Genomic DNA, 22,876 nt, shown 5'->3' with positions numbered 1-22,876 from the left:
TATAAGGTGCCCTTTAAGACCTTATATCGCTACTATTATAGTATTTAGTTATAATATAATTCTATCCTAAAATTGCAAAAACTATTTAATCTAGAGAAATAGATAATAGTCTAATTTATTTTTAATTTAAATTTGTAAGAATTTCCCTTATAATTGCATTTTATAGAAGAAATAGCTAATTTCCTGCTAGCTAATTGCAATATATTACCTGTTAGTAAGTGCTAGGCTTATAACTTTATAAAGCAATAATTAAAGCTAAAGATATATTTATTTTAGAGATATAACTATTAAAAAGCTAAATATAAAGATTTAACTATTATTTATAGCTGGTTTAGGCTTATATAGAATATAATTATAAAGTATAATATCTAATTAAATAATATCTAGAATTTTAATAAGACTGGCTTTATAATAGGCCTTATTATAGCCAGAATGGCTATTATAGGTTTAAAAATATAAAAAAGGCTAAAATTAATACAACCTAAAAACCAGAAATAGATTACTATAATCTAGGCAATTAATATAAAAGGTTAATTAATTATACTATTTATTATTAGTATAGGCTAATATTACCTTACTAATTAATACTAAAAATATAACTTTCTAGGCAATTAGGTTATTATAATAAGCTAAAATAGGTAAATAAATAATAAGCTAGGTCTTAAGTAGCTAAAGCACTTTAATTAGTCTATAATTAACTAATTAACTAGTTTTTATTATCTCTTAATCCTTAATGGTTATAAAAGCCACTATTTAGCCGATTTTAAGAGATATTATAAGGAGAATAAGATTATTATGCTCTATATACCTGCTTATATATCTTATTTATTCTAGCCTTTTAATATTAAGTGCTTTAGGCTGCTAAAAAAGGCTTATAGCCAAGAAATAGAGTATCTAATTAAATACTTTATAACTTATATTTTTAAGATTAAGTTCTTTTCTGCCTTTTATATTGCATTTAAAGCTACCTTTATAGAAAGTAATATTTAGGGGGGTTTTAAAGGAGCTAGACTTACTTCTCTTAACCTAAAAACTGTAATCTTAAAGCTTAATATATAGCTATAGACCCTAATGCCTTCTAAGGAGGCTATTTAACTATTAATACTATAGGCTTTAAAGACCTTAAAGACAGTAATAGAGGCCTAATTTTAGTTTAAATACCTTAAAAGGCAAATTAAAAGGCATTATAATAGCTCTCTAAAGTCTATTATTAAAGCTTTAAAGTTAGCTATTAAGGCAATAAAGGCAATTATATATAAGGTTATTTTATTAAGGGCTAAGCTTTATAATCTTTAAGATATAAATAAAATACTAAGCTAGTACTATAAGGTAAAAAAGACTAAACTATAGAAAGGGAAGACTATAACTATATAGAAAGTATTATAAGTAATTAATTAAATAGATATTAATATATAAATAGTAGCTAAATTATTAAGAAGTAATAATTAAAAAAGGTTAAAGTAACTAGGCAGTTAGTGCTATAATATATATAGTAAAGGCAGTTATAATATAAAGATTTATTAAATAGCTTTTAAGTTATTTAGGGAGGAATTTAGTAAGTAAAAGCCAGCCTTTTTAAACTGCAGCTTAAGCTTTTTAAGCTATAAGTTAAAAAGGTTAAGGAAAGTGACCCACTTACTTAAATAACCCACTTACTTATTAACTACATTATATTATTAAATTAATAATAATATATATATATTTAAAGATATATTAAAATTTAAATATAAAAATATAATACTTTATATAATATTTAATATATATATATAAGATTTTAACTTATACCTATATATTTAAATCTTTTAAAAAAAAATTAGTTATATTTATTTTACAATAAGTATAAATCCCCCTTTTCCTAGTCAGTATCGATACTTTCAGTAATAGTCCTGATTTCTTCTTTTATATCATCTGCAGCCATAGCATCATTGTTTTCGCGAAGCCATTTCTGCTGTAGAGTCATAAGCTCAATCCTCCAGGGATCATCCTGCCCCCATTCTTTGGCAATCAATGGTATAGCCTGTTTTAAACATTTCACCGCTGGCTCAACCAGCTTTAGCTCATTGTAAGCTCGAGCCTGGATCTCCATGCCTCCGATTTTATACACAAGAAGATCGATATCATCTGCACGTTGGGCGCGGTCTTCGAGTTTGACGCCGATGTTCACCGCTTCCGCCCACTTTTTGGAATTCATAAAATTGTACCCAATGGCGTTGAGGACCGTCAGGTGACTGAGCTCCTTCGTTTGCGGTGTCTCATCGCAGCTCTTTAGCAGTTGAAGTAGCCTTTGCTCGCCGGTAGCCGCGTCTCTTGTACCGTATATTCGGAAAATCAGATCGCATTGATGGCGAATATACTCTGGGTGAAGCGGAGGAAGTTGCTTTTGGAACTCATCGGCGGTTGCTTGCCAACTTCTGTGCACAAAGTCCTCGAGTTTTGACACGTCGATGCCATTTAACAGCTTGAAGATCTGTACAACGGGATGCTGAGGAAGAAGAAGAATCTTAGCCATCTCGTAAATATGTCTCATAAGACGGATAACAATATCGACATGACCAAACTGCACGAGAAACACCAGAGAGGCCCAGAAGAAGTTGAGAGCGCGAACATTCCCACTCTTGATGATAGGTTTGACTAAAGCGAAGGCTTTCGACACAACATGGATTCCTTCGTTGGTTGACCCTTGCTCAAGTAGCAAATGAGCAGAACGTATCAAATCAAAAAAGGTCTCTGGAAGCTCGAGGCCGTCGCTAGTACAGTTTATACTCGTGCAGGTACCGTTGCTATCTAGCTTCCAAATACGGTAGGTAAAGGATGTCTCAATGTGCTGTTGAGCTAAGGAGAGAATTTTCTCATCAATCGACAGCGGCGGAGTGGCTGATCGACCAGATCGAATTCCGACGGCCTGCGACATGGCTAGAGACTGCCTATGAGAAAAAGAAGGTTGCTGATGTTCCCTGTTCCCTGTTGACGTCACATTCATATTTTGAGGAGATTGAATGCCGGCCCGGACGTCATCAAGATCTTTAGATTGCTGGTTTCCATCAAGATTCAGGTAAGGATCTTCAATGACGTGTTCAATTGAGAGGTTTGCTACCGGGACTCTTGGAGAAAGGTTGCCAAATAATTCAATCCCGGTGTTCGAATCGTTCAGAGGCTGAAAATCAGGATACTCCACATTCGCATCCGCATATTGGAATATTGGGTTAGCAGCATTTATTCTACTGGGATCTTCATAGAGATCTGAGGCAAGGCTTCCAGCATCAGCGAGTTCTGGAAAAGCGTCATTGGCGATTTCAATATCCGGACCTTGGATGCAATTATCGCTGGTAGCATCCGCCTCATGTGTTTGGGATTCATAGTTAACCAATGAAGCAGTTGAAGGCTGGCCTGCTCTTGAGCGGTGTCTGTTGCTCTTGGTTTCTTTATTTTGTGCGTTTTGGCGTTTCTTATACTTTCTGTCTAACTCCCATTTTCGAAGCTTGGTCTTGTATTGTTTTCTACTAAGGGAACTATTAGGCATACCTCAAGACAATAACTAGTCCTAGACATACCTGCCGCGGTGGTTATAGTCGTGTTCCATGATATGCATCACGTCATTTAAAGTCCTATTCTCATCAAGATACAGCCTGCGAATTGTCTCTCTGTGCTGCTCCCAGTCTGCTGGCAATGCGTATCTTTTGGGCGCTGAGGGCGCACTGAGTTGCGCTGGATCTTCGGTTGCCAGTGCTATGATTTCGTGTCCATCTCGAAGTTCAACCAGCCGAGAGCCGGCATCATTGACGTTGCGCCCGCCGTTGAGCGTTGTCATCGTGCTCTTTGGCACCAAGTGCTCGCGTCCACAAAGAGACACCAAGCCCGTTTACGATGAAAGTGGATTCGCAGGTTGGTGTGTAACTAAGTTAGAAAGAATAGCGTTCCACTTTGTCAAGAGGGGGCAGGGCGAGGTTACCTCAACGGGAGAAGTGCGACCCTTAGTGCCTCTCGTTTCTCTGGTGCCCGCAGAGCCGCAATGTTGTGGGGAACTCCGAGAAATTACAATTTGCCCGGCTGGTTAGTGAACATGCTATTTGCCTTGCTTTTTTACCGTGGATGCGGGGAACTTTGCACCCTTGTAAAATCTATCGCCGGTAATTGGGCCAACTGCGCCTTCAAAAGTCCTATCAGTTCAGCTGTGTTTCTTCTTTTTCTTGGCACAACAGGCATTGGCTCAGATGTCGAAGATAAGAACTCATTTGTCATGCCTAGTCGCGAACAGTGCTATAACGATTATCCACACTGTATACACCTATATCTACACTGAAAACGAGTACATCAATGTACTTGCCTTATCGATGTAAGCAATAGTACCCCAAGATTTGTGCTACCGGTCTGTCTCTACTTCAATGACCCACGCCCTGCATTTTGAGGAGGTAGCAGTACTTTTAAGTCCTTCACTTACCTAGAGTTTGCTTATGTATATACGAAAGAGCCTGTATATTTCTGACAAGATTCAGCTCATAAAGTACAGCTACGTATCTAGATAGCCCCGCCGCAGACTTTACAAAGAGCATATTGGTTTCAACCGAAAGGTATAAGTATTTAATACTGTGTTACAACAGCCACCGTTACGTTTTGAGGCCCGACTGGGCTGATATGTAAGATAATAATAATAATGCATTTCAGGCTTGACAAGAGGTCACGCTTTAGAAAGTAAAATACTAATAGTATAAATAAGATATACTAAATATTAAATTATAGATTATATATTTATTTTATAATTTATAAATAAGCATTAATTACTTCAAGTTATTTAATTATAAAGTTATTATATAATAATTATTTATAATTAAAACTATTTATATAATATAAAGTTATTATAAGTATTTATTTAAAAATATTAAATTATAATTATAATATTAAATAAAGTTTAATAATAAGTAAAATAGCTATATTATATTAAAATATAAAATTTAATAATATTTATTAAAAAGTTAAAATATCTCTATAGTAATATATAAGGTATAGCCAGTTAAGGTCTTAGATAAGATAATATAATAAGATATTTATTTTTTAATATAATATAATATAAGGCATTATATATTATATTAAAAAATATAATAACCTTAATAATAAGTCTTAAGGTTATATAGCTATTGCTATAAACCTTATAATCTAATTAAATAAGTAGTCTTAATTTATAAGTATAAAAAAGATATTTCCTTTAGTTTTAGTAGGCTAAATGCCTTCTCTATTATTACCTTATTAAGGCAATTACTATTAAAGATTTAACCTTAAGAGATTAAGTTATATTAAGTAAGAAATTAAGAATTCTATTATAAAATATACTATTATATAATTAATATTAATAATAGCTAACCTAACTATAACTATTTAAGTATAGTAATTAATTACTATTTAATTAGTTTTTTAATTAATATTAATAATCTCAATATTAAAGATATTTTAAATTTATATATTTTAATTTAATAATAAAAAATTATAAGTAAATAACTGCTATATATTAATAGATTACTGCTAATATAGTAAGTTAATCTTATAATCTTTAAGTATTAAGTAAGGCTTTATAATATACCTAAAAATATATTTATTATTCTTTATATTAAAAGGCAGATATATACCTTAAAAGATCTTATTAATTACCTAAAAAAGGATTAAAACCTATTAATAAAGTAATAGGCCTTTATTACTAGAATTATATTAAGTAGTAATAATAGCCTATATTAAAAGTAGTTTATAAAGTTAAAATATACAGTTATAGTAGTTAAATTAATAGTATAAATATTATATTATAAGAATTAAGGGCTATTATAAAGTAAAGGAGGGAAAGTAAGAAAGAAAAGAGGGAAAATAAGGTAAATTAAGAAATAAAGGTTTTAGCATTAAGGGAAAAACTGTAAATATTAATAGATTAAAGCTAGTTTAGCAGGTTAGTAATAAATTAGATTAGGTTATAAGATAATATAATATAAGGAATATAAGTTAAGGAAAAATATAAATAAGTAATACTTAGGTTAATAATATTTATAAATATAAGTTAATTTAACTTAAATCTTTTAATTTATTAATCTATAAATAAAGTATTAATATTTTATTAAATAGCTTTATTAATTAAATAAGGGCAGTAGCTAAAGTTAATATATACTTACAGACATTACTAAGTTTTATAGGTTGCTATAATAGGTCGATAAGCTAAGATTGAGGCTCTGCAATTACATACTTATAACACATATATATTAAACCTTCTTTTAAAGAGTTTCCAAAATCAGTACAACTACCTTCCTTAATTGCAAAGACTATTAAGTTTCTTTTATTCCAAGCCTTTTCATCCACATCGTACTCTTCAATTGAACTACTATTATGACAGTAGACCAGCCGAAGATGGGTCAAGTGCTTAACGTTGGCGGCGGTAAACTACAATCGTACAACAAAGCACTCCTTGAGAAAAAGCTCTTTTGGACTCAAGGGCCCTTTACTACCCTCACAAACCATGTCCAAAGAGTCCTCCCCACTTCGATCATCTACGGAGACAAGGGCTTGGAGCTATGGGCAAGTATCACACACTTACCAAGCTATTACCAAACAAGAGGAGAGGCCGCCTTGCTCATCGAGAATTCCGAAGATCTGGCCAGATGGATCCAGAAGGAGAGTGTCTTGATCGACCTCGGCTGCGGGTAAGTACCTCTATGTGGAGATTAAAAGGCTATCAATCTACAGAGAGTAACTGATACGAAACGCTTAGGGACATACGCAAGCTCATACCATTGTTGGAAGAACTTGACCGCTTGCAAAAGCCGGTGACTTATTGTCCACTTGACCTTTCTCATAAGTCAATTGAACGAGCTATGGAGCAGACGAGAGTCTCTCTTCTTCCCTACATAAGTGTCACCGGCCTATGGGGCACGTTTGAGGATGGCGTGGAGTGGGCTAATCGTGCTTGTGTCGATCGGCCTAGGGTGTTTCTTGCACTGGGCTCAATGTTGGGTAATGACCACTTTGAGGACGCGGTTGAGCGCCTCAAATGGCTGCGCTCCACAGGCCTTCGCAATGAACATGACAGGATTCTTCTGACCATGGATGGGACCAAAGACATGGACAAAATTTGCAAGTCATATGACGATGTAGGGGGTCTGTTCACCCAGTTTATTCGTCAAGGCTTTGAAAATTCGAATCATGTCCTCGGTAACAATTGGTACCGCCACGAAGACTGGTCCCTCCAACGTAGATTCACTGATAACCCAACGATGCACCGGTTCGTCTTGAAGGCGAATCAAGGCATAGAATGTCCAACGATGAATGTGAAGTTCCGCGAAGGGGATGAAATTGATTGTTACGAAGGTTTCAAGTATGGGCCGGAGGACATGGCAAGACAGTTCAAGGCAGCTGGTATCAGAGAGTACGCGCGCTGGAAAGGGCCAGAAGATGATATCTGTAAGTGATCAATTGCTAAACTTACCTGTACATCAGCTAACCTTTATCACATACCAATATTTGCTCGGAGGTGATTATTAGTGAGCTTCAATCAGTCATTCTAGACAACTTCACCTGCCATCAGCTAGACCAAATCTTGCTATTACTTTTGAATAAATAGTACAAATATATGTTATTTACGTGAACCGCTGGTATGGATCGTCCTTACCTTGTTGTTATAGAATACCGTGCAATATCCCGCCATTCAACTGTTTTGCAGTGACCTTGATGATCCTTGTTAGTATAGCTCCATACAGACTAGCTAAAAGCCCAAATGTCTCTCTCGACACTTCTGTGTTTTCCTTAGTGACGGGTCAACTGAAATTTGAAACTCATGTCTTTACAGGGTTGATAAACAAGCATTTGCGGTGGCACTGCTACAACTAACTTATATGATAACATAAAATCACGTCATTGTGGAAGCGGGGAAAGCACTTGAAAAAGCAATCAGAATATATTGAATGTACCCTTAGTATGACGCGCTGACAGCTTCTGTAGCTATCTAATGATGAAATCGGGACAGTCATCGATCCTTTATTTCCAGATGTTGGCGAAATGACAGGGCAATGACATTTAGATAGATACTGCACGCCAAACATGGAAAGCCATAATACATAGGATGAGATTCTCTTGGGGCTTAGTACACAAAAAGCACCATAGACCCGAAAGAAACCTGAGGGGCATTCGTGTAGATATGCATAAGAAACTACTCAGCTTCCTCCAGCCAGATGGTGGACTCGATACCAGTGGATCCCAACTGGCGCTTTTTCTCGCCGCCGGGACCATGGGATTTGACGGCAATGACAAGGTCGGAGAAGCCAATTCCTCTTTCTTCCATACGCTTAACGTCATGTTCAGACTCGGCAGCACGGACAATTACGGCGGAACGAGTAGGTCCCTGGGGAACGCCAAGGTCAAGTGTGTGAGAGTTCTTCTCTCCAGTAGCTTTGAGCTCAGAGCCCAGGATCTTGGAATAGACGACTGCATACTCAGTCTGCAGGTCTTTGGGTACGAGGATCTCGCACGCCGCGATACCCGTGGCACCGCAAGGATGAGTTGTCTTGGCCACGTCCTGACTTGGGACCCTGCCGGTACGCGGGGTCACATCGTGACAGAAGAACGGAACGTCAATTCTGCCGTTGGCGAAGTGCTTTGGGCCAGGAGTCTTTTCACCATTGGAGAATTCGGGTCGTGTAACTTTCCACTTGATCTCCATACCATCGGCTTTCTTGCGAGATCCAGCAATAGGCTTGCCGAATTTGATACCAAGGCTGGCATCCTTCTCAGGCCCTGCGGCCAACCGCTCATTGGCGGCGTCAACCGACTCCTCGGCGGATGCGGATGTGTCAGTGACGGCAAAGTCGATGAGTCCAGGGGTTTTTGGTCCCCAGAATCTCATGGGCAAGTTCTCTTTATCCAGAGAAGGTGGCGTGTCGTACCAGTTGAAGAATTCAAGGTAGCTGCCATCCTCGAAAATGACCAATTTGTTGCGAGATGGTTGGCCATCGTGGTAGCCTCCTGGGGTGACGGTGAAGTTATCAGTGACCCAGGGAGGCAAGTTCTCAAAGAATTCGTTGTCGACGAGAAGAACGACATGGTCCTGTTGAGTAGAGGTCATGGTGCAGGGGCTTGGTGTTGGATAGTTGGGATTGCTTGTAAACTGTGATGATTTTATGTGCCACTTCTGTTGCTGCCTGTTGAGGTGTTGCAAATAGAGGTTACGAGGATCTCATTAAATAGGTCAAGAGCAGTATCATATGTCTAATACAGCTTGCGATTAATTCAGTCTCATTCGCGATGTGGGATCAAGGGCTGCCTAAGCTACGACGCGTGAAACTGAAGAACTTTGAGCAAGATGCGCGTTTGAGCGCTAGGAACTTTTAGGCTAGCAAGGTTCATTATCGCGGAACTTTACCACTGCACAACTTTAACGAAAGCCACGTAGCCGCAATCGGAGGGAACTTTGCCGCTCGTTCAATTAATCGCTGAATGACCACTGTAAACCATTTTCTCACGCCACTACTGGCTTAGGTAGGGAACTTTCAATCATGTGTCAGACCCCACCAATTTGGCCAATACGGTAGCAACAACCTGCGGGGGGGGTTGAAAGGCCCTCGCATGAATATGCATATCCTAGCTGGGTACTTTGAACAACTGCACATCACACAATCACGGCTTGGCTTGGCAGTAAGACCTTGCGCATCAACACGGGCCAAGTAAGAGAGGCCTTTCTGGGCCATCACTGATCATATTATGATTACGGTGCGAGGGTACGGATCATTCAGGTTTTATAAAAGCAGCATGCTTGTTGATAACAGACTAATAGCCATGGACTTTTCTTGTCACCAGTGTCCCAAGCTTTTCGTAACTGTGTCAATATGGCGCAACGCATCACCCACACAGACCCCATAGTTATTATTGGAGCCGGTGTTTTTGGGCTGTCCACTGCGTGGTGGCTCGCCCGGGCAGGCTACAGTAACGTAAGGGTGCTCGACCGATGGCAGGTCCCTTCACCTTCATCTGCGGGCTATGACCGCAATAAGATCATTCGTACTGAATATGTCGACGGTCACTTCTCGATCCTATCGCAAGAAGCTATTCAGCTCTGGCGCGAGCCACTCTGGAGAGACGTGTTTCATCCTACCGGTTGGCTCTATGGCACCGATGGCTCTCTGGACGAGGATAGAGCAAAAACCTTTGACACAGCCGTCGCTAATACCCGCTCGCTGGGTGACCCCTCTCATATGGTGGAGCTGCCAGATTGGGACCGCATGTTCAAATTGTATCCAGCAATGGGGTACGACCATCACCGACGACAACGTCAGCAAGGAGTGTATCAAGATGATGATGAAAGCAAACCAGATGCTCCTGCAACGTTCCGAGGTATCTACAACAGCAACGCTGGTTGGGTTGAGTCCACCAACGCCATGTTTGTTCTGAAACGCGAATGCGAGAGACTTGGGGTGGAATTTGTTGCAGGCGAATCAGCAACTGCAACAGGCTTCATCCGTGATTCCAACGACTCCAAGACGGTCATTGGCGTGCGCACAGCGAACAGAACAATCTGGCACGCCAAAAAGGTCATCGTTTCTGTAGGAGCATACTCGGAAACGTTGCTTGATTTCAAGGGCCAGCTGCACGCGGTGGGCTACCCCGTAACTCATATACGCATGACCGAAGAACAGTATCAGCGGTACAAAGACCTACCCGTCGTGGCCATCACACGTAGAGGATACCTTTTCCCTCCTAATGAGGATCGCATCTTCAAGATCTGCAATATGGATATAACCCTGGTCAATCGTGAGCGTTGGAGTGAACCCGAGTGCGACTGGGGAGTGCGAAGCCTGCCGCGCGACCAGGCGTATCATCCCACTGACACACAGCCTCGGGTCGGACGCCAGAAGACGCTCGAGTTTGCAAAGTACATCCTCCCCGAATTTGGGGACGCTGAGGTAGAGAGCAGTAAGATGTGCTGGGATGTGGAAACACATGATGATCACTGGATCATCGGTTACCATGAATCCGCACCGGACTCGTTGTTGATTGCGACGGGCGGCAGTGGTTACTCATTCAAGAATCTCACGAATGTTGGCAAGTACATCGTTCAGGCCATGGAGGGGACGTTGGATACCAAATGGAAGGACTATTGGCGATGGAGGCCAGATCGTGTCGGTAAATTTCCCGAGAGGGAGCAGAGGAATGCACGGTTCAAGTACGATTTGCGAGATTGTGAGGGATGGAAACACACTGCTACAAGGCTCTGAGCTCCTGTATAGACTATTGAGATTGACTTGCACTTGGAAGATGGCCCGTGATAATACTGCCTATGCCATTGGTTTCTAAATAGTCACATAAGTCTTGGGTATGCGCTGGGTCTGTTGGCCAGCGATTGTATACAATTTGTTATCAGACCATTGACCAGCCGTTCACTTGTCGTTGGTTATTAGCTTCCTGTTTACCAATGCAATAATTCAGTTCTTTAACAATCATCATATATAATTACGAAATTTATCGTCGTCTACATGTTGTTGTCGTGGGATTGTAACAGTGGCAACAAGACCCCTTGCCAATGGTAAGGCGACAGCAGTGAGATGACATGCATGTAGCTCGAATCGGTAGAACATGCGCTAACTTAGTCCACAGAGGGGCAAAAGTTGTGCTGATCTTCCCGCACTACCAAAGTTCCTTGCATTTTTACCACAGCCATGCAGGGAAAAGAACGCTGGTAATTGGTCCTCTTCCAAAGGGTCGCACATGACTGGTATCTTGTCCGCGGAGACCAGAGTCAACCATCCTCCTTATTAATTTTGGTCTATCTCAATAAGTGATTGGATGATAAAGCTTGTGTATTCTGGCCTCTTTCTTTCCATTCCTCTTGTTCTTGTGCGAATAAGCGGGCAAGACAATCGGTACTTTGAAATTACTCCGCACCGGATATATTCCCGGCCATTCCGCCTCCTTGAATTGACTTTTCTGATTTGGATTTATAATCTCGTATCATTAGCTGCTGTTCCGATATCGCTTGCTCAAATACACCTCATTGTTATACGCTAGAGTAGTAGCAATGCTTATAAAATCTGATAATGCCTCTCAATACCACGAGAGGTTGGACATGATAAGCAAGCACCTCTCAGCTATGGCAGTCGATGGGTTTGGAGCTGGAACTCCGGCTCATTATGACACGATTGTGATTGGGGCAGGCATTTCGGGGTTGGCATTTGCTTCCCGAATCCTCCAGTCGAACGACACATCGGGCGGATGCACACCCAGACGACTAAGGATCCTGGAGGCACGCGACCGCATTGGCGGCCGTATAGCTTCCGTTGATGTCCAAGGACAGCGCCTGGACACGGGGGCCAATTGGATCCATGGCATAGGTACCCCAGCGCGACCAAATCCGCTTATGAGCATTGTGCCACAAAAACGGTACAGGGCTATGCAAGGATCTGTGCTATTCCAGACACCGGCGGAGGAGCAGAACAGCGAGACTTGCAAAGCAAATCAGCAAGTCAGCTCTGAGGGAACGGTATGCCCTGCCGCCACCACCATGCCCAAGACAACCTGTACCAATGGCTTGGTGGTTCCGACCTGTATAGGCCAGCTGATTGCTTCATGTCACGAAAAGGCAATCGCACAAGTGCAAGACCTTGCCGCTGGTCTTCCCGAAAAGGCTGCCAAGTATGTATCGATCTTACAATCACTGGTGAGCAGAAACGCTTTCCAGAATGCATTTGAGGTTGTGCCTAGAGAATACCACCATACTTTGGGTTCACTGTTTCAAGGAATAGAAAGCATGGAGGCTGCTCCCCTTCTAGCCCGAACTACAGAGCCTCTGCGCTCTGAGAGCAAGCCTGGTGTCGGGCTGTTGGAATACGCAGTGGACGATTTTGATGGCGAACATATCGTCCTCCAAGACGGATATATCGAAATCACCAACGAAATCGCCAAACCACTTCTCGAGGCTGGCAGCATATCATTCAATACTGTCGTTACAGGAATCGCCTGGGGTAGTAACCCTATTTCTATCGAGACGACCCGAGGAAACTTTACCGCTAGAGAAGTGGTGTGCACGATGCCCCTCGGCGTATTGAAGGATACCGCGAAAACAGAAATGTTCACACCCAGTTTGCCAGCCGATAAGCAAGAGGCTATAGAATCTCTTGGCTTTGGCACGCTCGACAAGGTCTTTGCCGTTTATTCTAAGCCATGGTGGAACGATGAGCCCTACAGATCGATTATTACCAGTGGGTTTATTCGAGGAGACACCCAGAGCGACGACGACATGCCTGACTCCTTTTTGGGCTTTACCTCAGAGTTGAGCGGTATCTCTATCAGTAGCGATGGCTCTGTCACCCCTGATGTATATCGACTGCCGGTTATGAATCTTGACAGTCTCACAGGGCAGCCAGTGCTTTGCGCCTTCGTTTCATGCAACACTTCTATCACTGTCGAAGAAAAAGAAGACGAAGACGTTGGCCAGATCTTCCACCGAGCTCTTACACAGTGGTTTGGCGTTGAGCCCCCGGAGATAGAGTCCGTTCATGTCACGCGGTGGGGACAGGACGCTTACTCGAAGGGTTCTTATAGTCATATGATTACGGGTGTCTCCGAAATAAGGCATAGGGAACTTCTCCAAGTGCCTATGATAAATGAGGATGGCGGTGTCCTGAGATTTGCTGGCGAACATTGCTCCCGTGACCATTTTGCAATGGCACATGGCGCTCTACTAGATGGTTGGAGAGCGGCCGAAGAATCTTCACAATATTTGAAGATCAACTCTATGAACTAAATTAACGAAGTTCAACTTTAATATATCTTACAAGCTTGGCTTCCTTATTACCAGTTGACTTTGATATATCATACTAATGCTTAAGTATGAATATATATTGCTGCGGATCATCCCCTCTGCGACATCATTTCAGACTCGACGCTGGAGCTTGGATCAATCTTGGGAGACACCCGATCGCCCTGCGGCTGATGTGATGCGGGGAAAATAAGCTTAAACAATGGATGTTGTCATCAGCTGCCAATCGCGGCGTTCGAGATGCCGAAAAGGGGGCAGTATCTGTTCCAGGGAGGCGATACCAAGCTCGAATGGGAAAGGGGTGTTCCGTGGAGACTCGGCCTCGCTCGTTGAGATGGGTTGAGGCATCCCAGAAGTGATGTCGTGCTTGTTCTTGTGTCGACACTCGATTTTGTACTCAGCAACTAAAGAAACCGGCGGTAGAAGCTACGTGGAAGACGCAATCTGCTGCCCTTGTTTTTGTCACAATGGAGTGGTATGATTCTGAGGTTGGCTAACTGTAGGTCTAAACCTACGAAACAACCAGTGGATCTCGGTTGTTGTACCTGTCTTCTAGTTTGGCTTTTCTATTGCGTAGGACTCATTTATGAAATAATTCAGATCCTTCACCTTTTCGAGTTTGCAATGTGGAGGGGATATTCTTAGTAAAGGGCAGGTCTGGCAGTCGCACCAGCATTGCAGTTCCAGGCATGTGTTGCCATCAGCCTTGTGGAGCTGGAAAGGCAGAGGCGTAAGGCCATGAAGCGCGAGCAGTTGCGGAAAGCAACTTGTGATAAGCACTTGAGTTGGTGTGACGCTGGTCGTAGATATGGATGGGCTGGTCTGGGCTCGCGTTGACAGGTGCGAGATCCCTCGGTCTTTCGCAGGCTCACAACAAGCTTTCGTTATGTCACTGTGATTCTGGTTCTGACGGATATGGCGCATACTTTGGTCCAGAAAGCATTATCAGGGGTATCAACTCTCCGACGTGCGATGTGACCGCGCTTCGGGTTGATGAGACCGTTGTTGTATGAGCGATGGCTGTTGCAGGCACCTCTGAGGGCTATCTCAGTCCACCACTTGTCGCCGAAATGAAGCAAGGCACCGAGCGGGTCCCGCGGGTGTGTCGGGCTCGATAATGTTCGGGTTTTCGGTTCCAAGGTGTATTGAGTCCTTTGCAGGTTTGCAGCGAAGCTTTGGGTGTGTTGCTGTGGTTCTGGACATGACGGAAGATGGCATATACTTTGGTCGGCGAAGCATGATCGGAGGTATCGACTACTACGGCAGGTAATTGCACACGCGCGCGGGGCGGTGGTTCTTGCGGCCGACGCTCTCGTCGAACGAGCGGTGGTTCGCGTTCGGGGTCGTACAATCGTACAATCGGGGCGCTCGGGGCGACAGTTCTTGCAAGCATTTATATGTGTTTTTATGGTTCATCGACTGCAATAAAGAGTCAACAATGGTTAGATGCTGTGAAGAAGCATGTGCCGTAGAGCCTTGTACGCGCTTGTCGGCGGGAGGATCCAATGCCGACGTGAGAAACTTACCACGGTTCAGACAAGAGGGTCGCGGAAACATCTCGACGCGACGCCGTGGTAGCGCAGACCTTATCCAATGTCCGGCCATGCTGGCTCCAGAGGGTCAATGTGTTTATGCGCTCGAGAGATAGGTCGATGATTATGCTAGTCGATGCCTGATTCGACGATGCGAAAGGTCTACCGAACGTTGAGGTCAAGTCCCGTAGATTGGCGTGAAGAATGAAGTGACGGTTGAGGAGAGAAATGAGCCTGCCTGACCCTAGACATTTTGGGGGCGATCGCTCTAGCCCTGCAGGGCAATTTGCAGGGGACTTCACAGGGCATCTTGACCCCGTTGTCTCTCACAGCAGGAGGCCCCCACCTGTAAAGACATTTAGCGCATGCATCTTCAGCATCATCCTCATCGTCACTCTTGGAGCATTTTAAAATAGCAAAATCTCTACTTATCGCGTTGACCGGTTCCAGTACTTAAGCCACGATAGACGCAATAACATAAGTGGTACTTCTTTTCATACTATGCGTCTCACAAGATCCGTGGGCTATACGGGTCTGCCGTCAGACTCTCCAGAGAAGCCTCGGATCGCATGCAAAAGGAACTCCTCTAACGATGCAGTTGCTGAGTTGGTTGCGAGTTCCACAGGCGATGATGAGATGGGAAGGTCAAATGGAAATGATCACGATCAGAGTCGATATAGCGACTGGGCTTTCTATTCATCACAAACAACCTGACATAACCGGCAAAGATATTCCATCTCTCTCATAAACACCAGAATCACACCATGTAGCGCACAATGTAACAACCCAGCTCTCTTTTGTGCCACGCCGTGTCCAAAAAGGATGTTTCCGCCCACGCTGTTCACATCGCGTAGTCACTGCACCGAGGGCATGAAATAAGCGAACCTGGCTCGAAAGTGGTAGTTTAGAGTGCAAACTGCTTTTCCACACTCATGCGAGGTCGCTTATGTACCAAATGGTCCACGTCGGCGATCATTGGAAGTTGGTGTCGTCTCGTGGGGAAGCATCTGTTTCGGAAGAGTCAATAATGGTATACACGATGAAGTCCGACGGATGGACCGACTTGCATGTTGTAATGTCCTGACTTTATGGCCCAGATCGGGGAAGCCCAGGTCTTTCGTTGCCATCTTCGGGTTATCGGATCGCGCCGTCCCAAGCGTTCTCGAGTGATCTCGTCGAAGATTTCACCGAGGTCCTCGATGCTAGGCCGGTCGTTTTCGGTCCCAGAGGTCGTTACTTTCTTATCTTTCGCTGCCATTCTCTTCTGGGGGCGACTCAGAATGTGACGACTAATTGCTTGTGGAATGGCCGAGCCCGCGAGGTGGTTACGCTTGGGGCGGCTCCTACGATGTTAGTATGTCGCTAGCGGTTGTTTGCTGCCAAGGCGAAGAATGATGATCGGGAAGCGGCAGACATTTGGGGAGGACATCTTACTTGGAGATCGCGAGGGTTGTTCGTGCTCGCTGTCGATCCAACGTTACGCCCCAGGGCTAAAGAATTAGCCCTTTTGATCAAAGTGGCGGCGTGGTTACGGATGGCGTAGCAGTATCAGCGACAGTGGTATGGCTTTGCGCGGACCGAAGCCACAAAGCGGAACTCGATCTGAAGTTATCGTGGTGTAGATTTGTACTGGTCGGCATCGTGGCTCTCATCTCATGGGGAATCGGCAAGCTGCATGGCCGCTGCAACACTGTTGACTGCCAACCTGTTGGAAAGGGTTGCCTTGCGTTCGAAGGGACGTTCGCTTCTGGATCTCGACTTCTTTGGCGGCCAAATCGGATATGGTTCCTACGCTTACGGATGTTGGTAAAGCCGATCGTCGTCCGCCTCACATTTGTTGCTTTTGACGGAGTGTCAGCGGCCTCTTGATACTGGGTAAGCCATCATCACCGGCTCCTCTCTGGTCTGCCATGAATTCGATCGAATGGAACATTCAATAGCCTAACAATCGTGACTCGGGGAGATTGGTTAAGATGCATACTTTACTGTTGATCACAGGCAAAAAGACTGCACATGGCTGTTTCATTTAGAGATCATGCTGCGAAGGCGAATCAGGCTAAGCCAGCGGGAGATACCTAATGGAATTAGTTTGAACTAACCTAGCCCCGAATAGTGCACACTACAATTTGGCGGACCGAGCCGTTTGCAACGGCGTGCTAAACTGACACCAATTTGGCCATAAGCCTCAATAACCTCATAAGCCTCACACTTGGCCTTGAACCTGATCCGCGGTCTTTGGCGCGTCTCAACAGCCATGTCGCTCAGCGGAGAATGACAAGAAGCGAATTTACTTGCGTGGATGTTCTGTATTGCTTCCTCGTTGTCATGGCGGGCTGAGAGAACTCGAATACCCGGACTGAGACATGAGGGCATCTTGCAATGGTGGGCAAGATCGTCGTAGCCACGTTTCTCCGAAACACAGCGACATTCACACCGTAATTTCCGGTATGTTGTGTCCTCGTGGCTGATGCGCTAATGAAGGCGTTGATTCAGACACTGGGTTCACGTTTGCTGAGCGCTCGATGGCTTTTCCGTACTGCGCTGTTCATACCACTACGGACTGTCGCATATCAATCGAAATGCCAGAGATGTGGCTTTTTGATCATGATTGCAAATCATTCCTTTAGTGACCGTCTACAATAATAAGCTTCCCTGTGTTCTACAGCCTTATCTGTCTCTCCCCCATGTTCGTGGCTGGCCTCATCTCCACCCGCATCTTTCAGCCGCTTCGGAGAGCTTAACTTCTCAGATCGTCCGATCGTCAGATGCAGGGTCAAACGTGCTGTGTGGAACTTTTTCGTTTTCGCTATTCGTCGGGGCTGCATTATCACAGCACTTATCGTCAAGCTAGCAGGCCCAGATCTCGGCATTGTGGTCTGGGGTTTTTACACAGTATACGTAACCGGGTTTGTGGTGCTGACAGTCCCCCGGACAAAAAGCAAGATCTGCTCCCAGCTATCTAAATTGGAACTTCATTCCCTGTATGTAGCATCCTTGGTTTACTAATAGAGTCATATTTCCTCTGGCAAGGGAGACATCACCGTAATTGTCTCTGTGTTTTATCGTTCTGTTTCTTCTGCAGGCACCTTGTAGAACACTGCGTTTGCATCGACTCAGGACTTTATCTTTCCAACACACTGCATCCCATGGAAGAGCGCATACTGTACGGACAAGTGCGGAGAAATTGCATATGCAACTTGCCTAGGGCAGGCGAGAAAAGAAGCAATGTCGCGGGCCACTGCTGTTCAGAAACACTTGACTCCTTATCGCATTCTTGGCCATTTGGTATTGTGTATAAATCCGGTGATTGTCTTCGATAACTCCATGTTATTCACTTAACTCATCGGATTTACTATAATTGACTTTACTCTCTTCTATCCTCTTTTGTCGCTCTTTAGCAGCGTGGTCTCATCGTTCAATTACTTGTTGGCCCCCGGGGTTGTAAGCCCAGCCGTATTTCTAAGCCACGGACCTCCAGCTGGTTGTTCCAGGTCCGCACCATGTCTCAGCCTCCGACACCGTCTAGCGTGGGTCAAAGCTATACCCAACTCAATTCTTAACACTAACATAGCTTCATCAGGTTGAGACTGATGATTCATGGCCTCCCTTCTCCGAGGCAGAATTGCAGTGCTATCAGAACTCGATCGAGAATTCCTCCACGTCCCCTGTCGAGGACGTGACTCTTGAGAAACATGGAAAGACCCACGACGATCTTTGTGCTGTAGAGACTGAAACCACTGCTGTAAGTGTCCTTCGTACAGTTCCACGATATCTTCATGGCCAAGACTAATGTATCTTTCTAAGGCCGAACATGAAGCTCTCAAGCCTGGAACTTCATCCGAGTCAGAATTAATGTCCACCTGGGGATTCATCGAGCGTTCTCCCATGCCCCCTCCAAAGCCGTCCAAGTCCCTTCCCGACTTGACCGAGTTCGCCTCTCTGAAGGGGAGAAAACAGACTCACTCTGTTCGTTTTGCTGAGGATTCTGAGATCACCTCTGTAAGTCTGCTTGTAGCGGTCGCTGGTTGAACATCGCTAATTCATGCTTGATAGAACAAAGCTAAAAGGCCTAAGCTAGGCTTCCTTGACGTAAGTCCCGCGGGTTCGTCGTGTGCGCCCTCAGCGAGGTCACCAACTTTGACTGAGTTGGTCATCTATCTGACAGACAAGCATTTGGGCGTTGCCAAGCTTGGTCCAGAGATGGAACCCAAGGCAGATCCCATGCGTGTAATGGCTGCGATACAGTCCACCTATGATCTCAGGCGTGCCACGTTGGATATTGAGAACGGAAGCTTGGCGGAAGCTTTGCCATATTGACATGGAATGACCCCGCTAACCCCATGCTCACAGAATGAGATTCTGGCCGTTTACAATTCTACGCAGGAGTTGCAGAAGCAGTTTGAGAAGGAGCCCGGATGTGATACCACGGTACGTGCTCTCTGCATTCTTGCGGTCTTGACTAATATGGTATCTGCAGGATTTTACATTCTTCCGGTGTCGGATGATATGGTATCTGCAGGAAGTGATGTCGCTCCTAATCACAGACCTCAGATTCTTGGAACACGAGCCGGTTATTGCCGAGATGCTTCGCAAGCACCTTGTTAGAGATCTCAGGCTTATTCAAGCCAGGCTGAGTATCCCAGAAAGCGAGAAGAATTGTCATCAACAGCTTCTCTCGAGCCTTGAGTCACGCTTATCTGAGTTGGAGACCAAGGTGAAGGGACTAGGGGCCTGCCACGACCGCAAGGTTGTGGAGGTGCTTGATGATGAGGATGAGACTTTGCTTGAGACTCAGAGTCAGAGTCAGAGTCAGACTGAAACTGAGATTGAGGTTCAACCTTAGGCTTATCGTGAGGTTCAGCCCGGTACTGAGGGTGAGGCTGAGATTGGCGCGAATGATTGCATATGACTCTGGTGCTGGGAAAGACAATTATGTAACTATCGCCTTGGATGATGTCTGGATCGCCTTTGGGGCTTGGCTGGACATAAATGGAAGGGTTCGAGAGTTCATCTTGTTACAGCCTACGAAGCAGAGAAAGGTACATTGCTTTCTAGTCATTGAATTGATGCGCACTTATCTTTCTACGATGCATGCATTTGCTTGAGCGATAGTAAACCACTGGTTAGATCATTTTGACCCGAGAGCATGCCCTTCGTCATTCAAGTTCACATAATCTTGTGTATGGAGCCGACAATGAACTCAGGGACAGCGTGAGCACTCATCGTCAGCATTGATTACTGTGTTCTCCCTACAGGACGGATCTTAGCAGTTTTGCAGTTTACATTATCAGGCAAAATCATTGCTCCATGCCTTCAGTGTGGGCATGAAGATTTGTCTCTGTATCGGTACAGGTGCCAAGAGTGGTGGTGGAGAGTGCTGTCTCGCTTTTTCCAAGCGAGAAACCCGCCATCTACGAGCGCTCAAAGGCACGTAGTAAGGATGACCTTGCCGATCTGGGGCTCCGTCTATCTAACCATGTCTTAAATACGAAAGAAAGTGTGAAATCTGTCGACAGGCCAAGTACCAATAATCTGCCTTGCCATTGTCCCGTACTGACTTCAGTCTAATCCAGCGCCTCGCCTTCCTGTACCCATCAGTTCAGAGTCCATGCGTCTTCGATAGTCTTTATGGGAGATGCAGACACTACAGGAAGAATAAATCTGCTACAAATGTCGAGGGACATTATGCCCGGCCGGGAACCCTCAAGTTTTGTAGCGCGTGCCCAAGTCCTGCGGCTGGGTTGCAAGGGGATCAATGAAACCTGTCACGATCAACGCAGTGTCTTTGGGACTTGGCACAGCTGAAAGGGAAAAATAAGGACTTGATTGATTGAATAAAATACACGGCGGGAATAAATAAACATTAGAGGCCATCGAATGCGAGGTGGCACGCTTGCAAGAGCCCAAGGGACTGTCGCCACGTCTCAAGACATCGAAGCTCCTTTAACGCTGTCAAGTCATTGGAAGTCGTGAAGCGTTAAGAATCTCTTAAGTATTTTTTATATGCTTTTCTATATCCTCTTGTGTATTACTCTCCAAGCTACGGGCTTGTAGTAGGCTTCCCCATCAAGGACCTTTGACGATACCATTCTTCAGACCATCGCGCGACTCATCTAAGCCACGACAATCGACCTGTCATATTGTTAACATGTTACAACAAATTCACAATATCTTCATTCGTAAATGGACATTCTCATCGCGTCGTTCCCTAGTTGCCTTGAGAGAAAAAGGTCAAATACTGTCGCGCCCCGAATCTGGTTTATTGGGGAGCTCATCGGGAACGGTCTCTAACAGATCGACGCGTTTTGATGCGCTCAATGACATCATAACAACTTGGTGAAGTACCGTAGACCAAGGGGCACCGGTTACCTGATCTTGCGGGCTGAGTGGATGGTTCAAGGTCATAACGCACCTCCAGCCCATTTGCAGTCTGAGCAGAGTCTGCTGAGGTGTTGCAGTCGTGGATAGGTAACGCGGAACACATTCTGCTCATGATCCTGATGTATTCTTCTGCAGGCCTTCGCCTTGACTCATCGGCCTTGGGAAAGGTATGAAGGCAAAATATGACGGGCCATCTCCAACGACCTTGCTGAACTGCATTCTTTCAATCGCTGTCTTGCGATCAATTTCTTCGCAAGATATTTAGTTCACTTCCGTACCCTTCTCAAGAAGAAGCTGGACGATGGTGCGGGGTGGAACCGGCGAGGAGTCCAAACTGCGTAATGCAGCAGGGGTCTTCCAACCTCGTAAACTTCATACTTGACTACTGGACTGAGAGTATACTTGAAGAACGCATGCAGGTTGCGTGCAACTGCAAATGCAAAGAAAGCCATGTTCTAACTTTATCCTTCAAACCCCAATCACCCCCATTGGGATCCTTCAATATCTCGCATTCAATTTGACTCAGAAGCTTCAATACTGACAGTGTGTTCCCTGAAGTCAGCTCAAAACTGCCGCCGGCATGCTACATAGTGATCTCCATGCAGTTCGGCAATGTCGGCCATCCATTCCGCTGATCCCCTGGGACCCTCAAAAGGGTATCAACGAGACAAAGGTGCAGCACGTGGCCGTTGCCGAACGCAATACCGGCATTGTTGACAGCCCAGAAGAATATTCTGAAGCTCGTGGTTGTGAGTCGATCTATTCAGAACGTCTTTTACCATCTTGTCGTAGATTTCAACTTTCCGCTCAAGAGCTTTAGACATTCCCGCCAAGTGCGAGATAGCGTCTATCTCGTGTTTCACTGCTCCTTCCGGTACAGATACAGACCTCACGACCTACAGAAGTCTTCCCGTCACGGTTCGAATCTCCTTCTGCACCCTCAGATGGTTATTTTCATCCAGACATACCTCTGGGGAATAGGTCATGGTAGTGCTCTTAGGTCCACGCCACTGCACCTCATCATTGTCTCGTACGAGACCAAGAAGAATCACGATAGTAAAAGCCGTCATGGTCTGTCACGTCTTCAATATGACCTCGGGGATCGCGTGAGTCTGGCGTCTTGTGCTTCCAGGAGTCCTGTGCAGTATGAGTAGAAAGAGGTCGTCAAGCTGACTACTTTTGCCTTTGATCA

The 22,876-nt window shown here is 44.4% G+C and overlaps 8 protein-coding genes; 4 read left to right on the top strand and 4 right to left on the bottom strand.

Moving 5' to 3' along the window:
• Positions 1–1,855: 1,855 nt before the first annotated feature.
• Positions 1,856–3,808, bottom strand: FFUJ_14171 (uncharacterized protein; the record flags this gene model as incomplete). XM_023571188.1 has 2 exons in its annotated part: positions 1,856–3,500; positions 3,552–3,808. 2 exons carry the CDS (start codon positions 3,806–3,808, stop codon positions 1,856–1,858), a joined length of 1,902 nt encoding a protein of 633 aa, XP_023438242.1.
• A 2,570-nt stretch (positions 3,809–6,378) lies between these two features.
• On the top strand, positions 6,379–7,436 carry FFUJ_14172 (uncharacterized protein; the record flags this gene model as incomplete). XM_023571187.1 has 2 exons in its annotated part: positions 6,379–6,671; positions 6,740–7,436. The coding sequence occupies 2 exons, from the start codon at positions 6,379–6,381 to the stop codon at positions 7,434–7,436; spliced, it is 990 nt and encodes a 329-aa protein (XP_023438241.1).
• A 737-nt stretch (positions 7,437–8,173) lies between these two features.
• FFUJ_14173 (uncharacterized protein) lies at positions 8,174–9,085 on the bottom strand (the record flags this gene model as incomplete). The annotated part of the gene is made up of 1 exon (XM_023571186.1): positions 8,174–9,085. One exon carries the CDS (start codon positions 9,083–9,085, stop codon positions 8,174–8,176), a length of 912 nt encoding a protein of 303 aa, XP_023438240.1.
• Positions 9,086–9,845: 760 nt separating this feature from the next.
• FFUJ_14174 (related to fructosyl amino acid oxidase) lies at positions 9,846–11,231 on the top strand (the record flags this gene model as incomplete). The annotated part of the gene is made up of 1 exon (XM_023571184.1): positions 9,846–11,231. The coding sequence occupies one exon, from the start codon at positions 9,846–9,848 to the stop codon at positions 11,229–11,231; it is 1,386 nt and encodes a 461-aa protein (XP_023438239.1).
• Positions 11,232–12,031: 800 nt separating this feature from the next.
• On the top strand, positions 12,032–13,756 carry FFUJ_14175 (uncharacterized protein; the record flags this gene model as incomplete). The annotated part of the gene is made up of 1 exon (XM_023571183.1): positions 12,032–13,756. One exon carries the CDS (start codon positions 12,032–12,034, stop codon positions 13,754–13,756), a length of 1,725 nt encoding a protein of 574 aa, XP_023438238.1.
• A 656-nt stretch (positions 13,757–14,412) lies between these two features.
• On the bottom strand, positions 14,413–15,010 carry FFUJ_14176 (uncharacterized protein; the record flags this gene model as incomplete). XM_023571182.1 has 3 exons in its annotated part: positions 14,413–14,649; positions 14,698–14,806; positions 14,856–15,010. The coding sequence occupies 3 exons, from the start codon at positions 15,008–15,010 to the stop codon at positions 14,413–14,415; spliced, it is 501 nt and encodes a 166-aa protein (XP_023438237.1).
• A 1,237-nt stretch (positions 15,011–16,247) lies between these two features.
• Positions 16,248–16,943, bottom strand: FFUJ_14177 (uncharacterized protein; the record flags this gene model as incomplete). XM_023571181.1 has 4 exons in its annotated part: positions 16,248–16,310; positions 16,367–16,646; positions 16,738–16,793; positions 16,836–16,943. The coding sequence occupies 4 exons, from the start codon at positions 16,941–16,943 to the stop codon at positions 16,248–16,250; spliced, it is 507 nt and encodes a 168-aa protein (XP_023438236.1).
• Positions 16,944–18,803: 1,860 nt separating this feature from the next.
• On the top strand, positions 18,804–20,146 carry FFUJ_14178 (uncharacterized protein; the record flags this gene model as incomplete). XM_023571180.1 has 6 exons in its annotated part: positions 18,804–18,830; positions 18,884–19,045; positions 19,108–19,302; positions 19,357–19,530; positions 19,654–19,731; positions 19,781–20,146. The coding sequence occupies 6 exons, from the start codon at positions 18,804–18,806 to the stop codon at positions 20,144–20,146; spliced, it is 1,002 nt and encodes a 333-aa protein (XP_023438235.1).
• Between the last annotated feature and the right edge of the window lie 2,730 nt (positions 20,147–22,876).

The sequence above is a fragment of the Fusarium fujikuroi genome, chromosome FFUJ_chr12, assembly GCF_900079805.1.
Source record: "Fusarium fujikuroi IMI 58289 draft genome, chromosome FFUJ_chr12".
NCBI lineage: Eukaryota > Fungi > Ascomycota > Sordariomycetes > Hypocreales > Nectriaceae > Fusarium > Fusarium fujikuroi.
The sequence above is the reverse complement of the archived record's forward strand: the minus strand, read 5'-3'. Positions and strand labels throughout refer to the sequence as shown.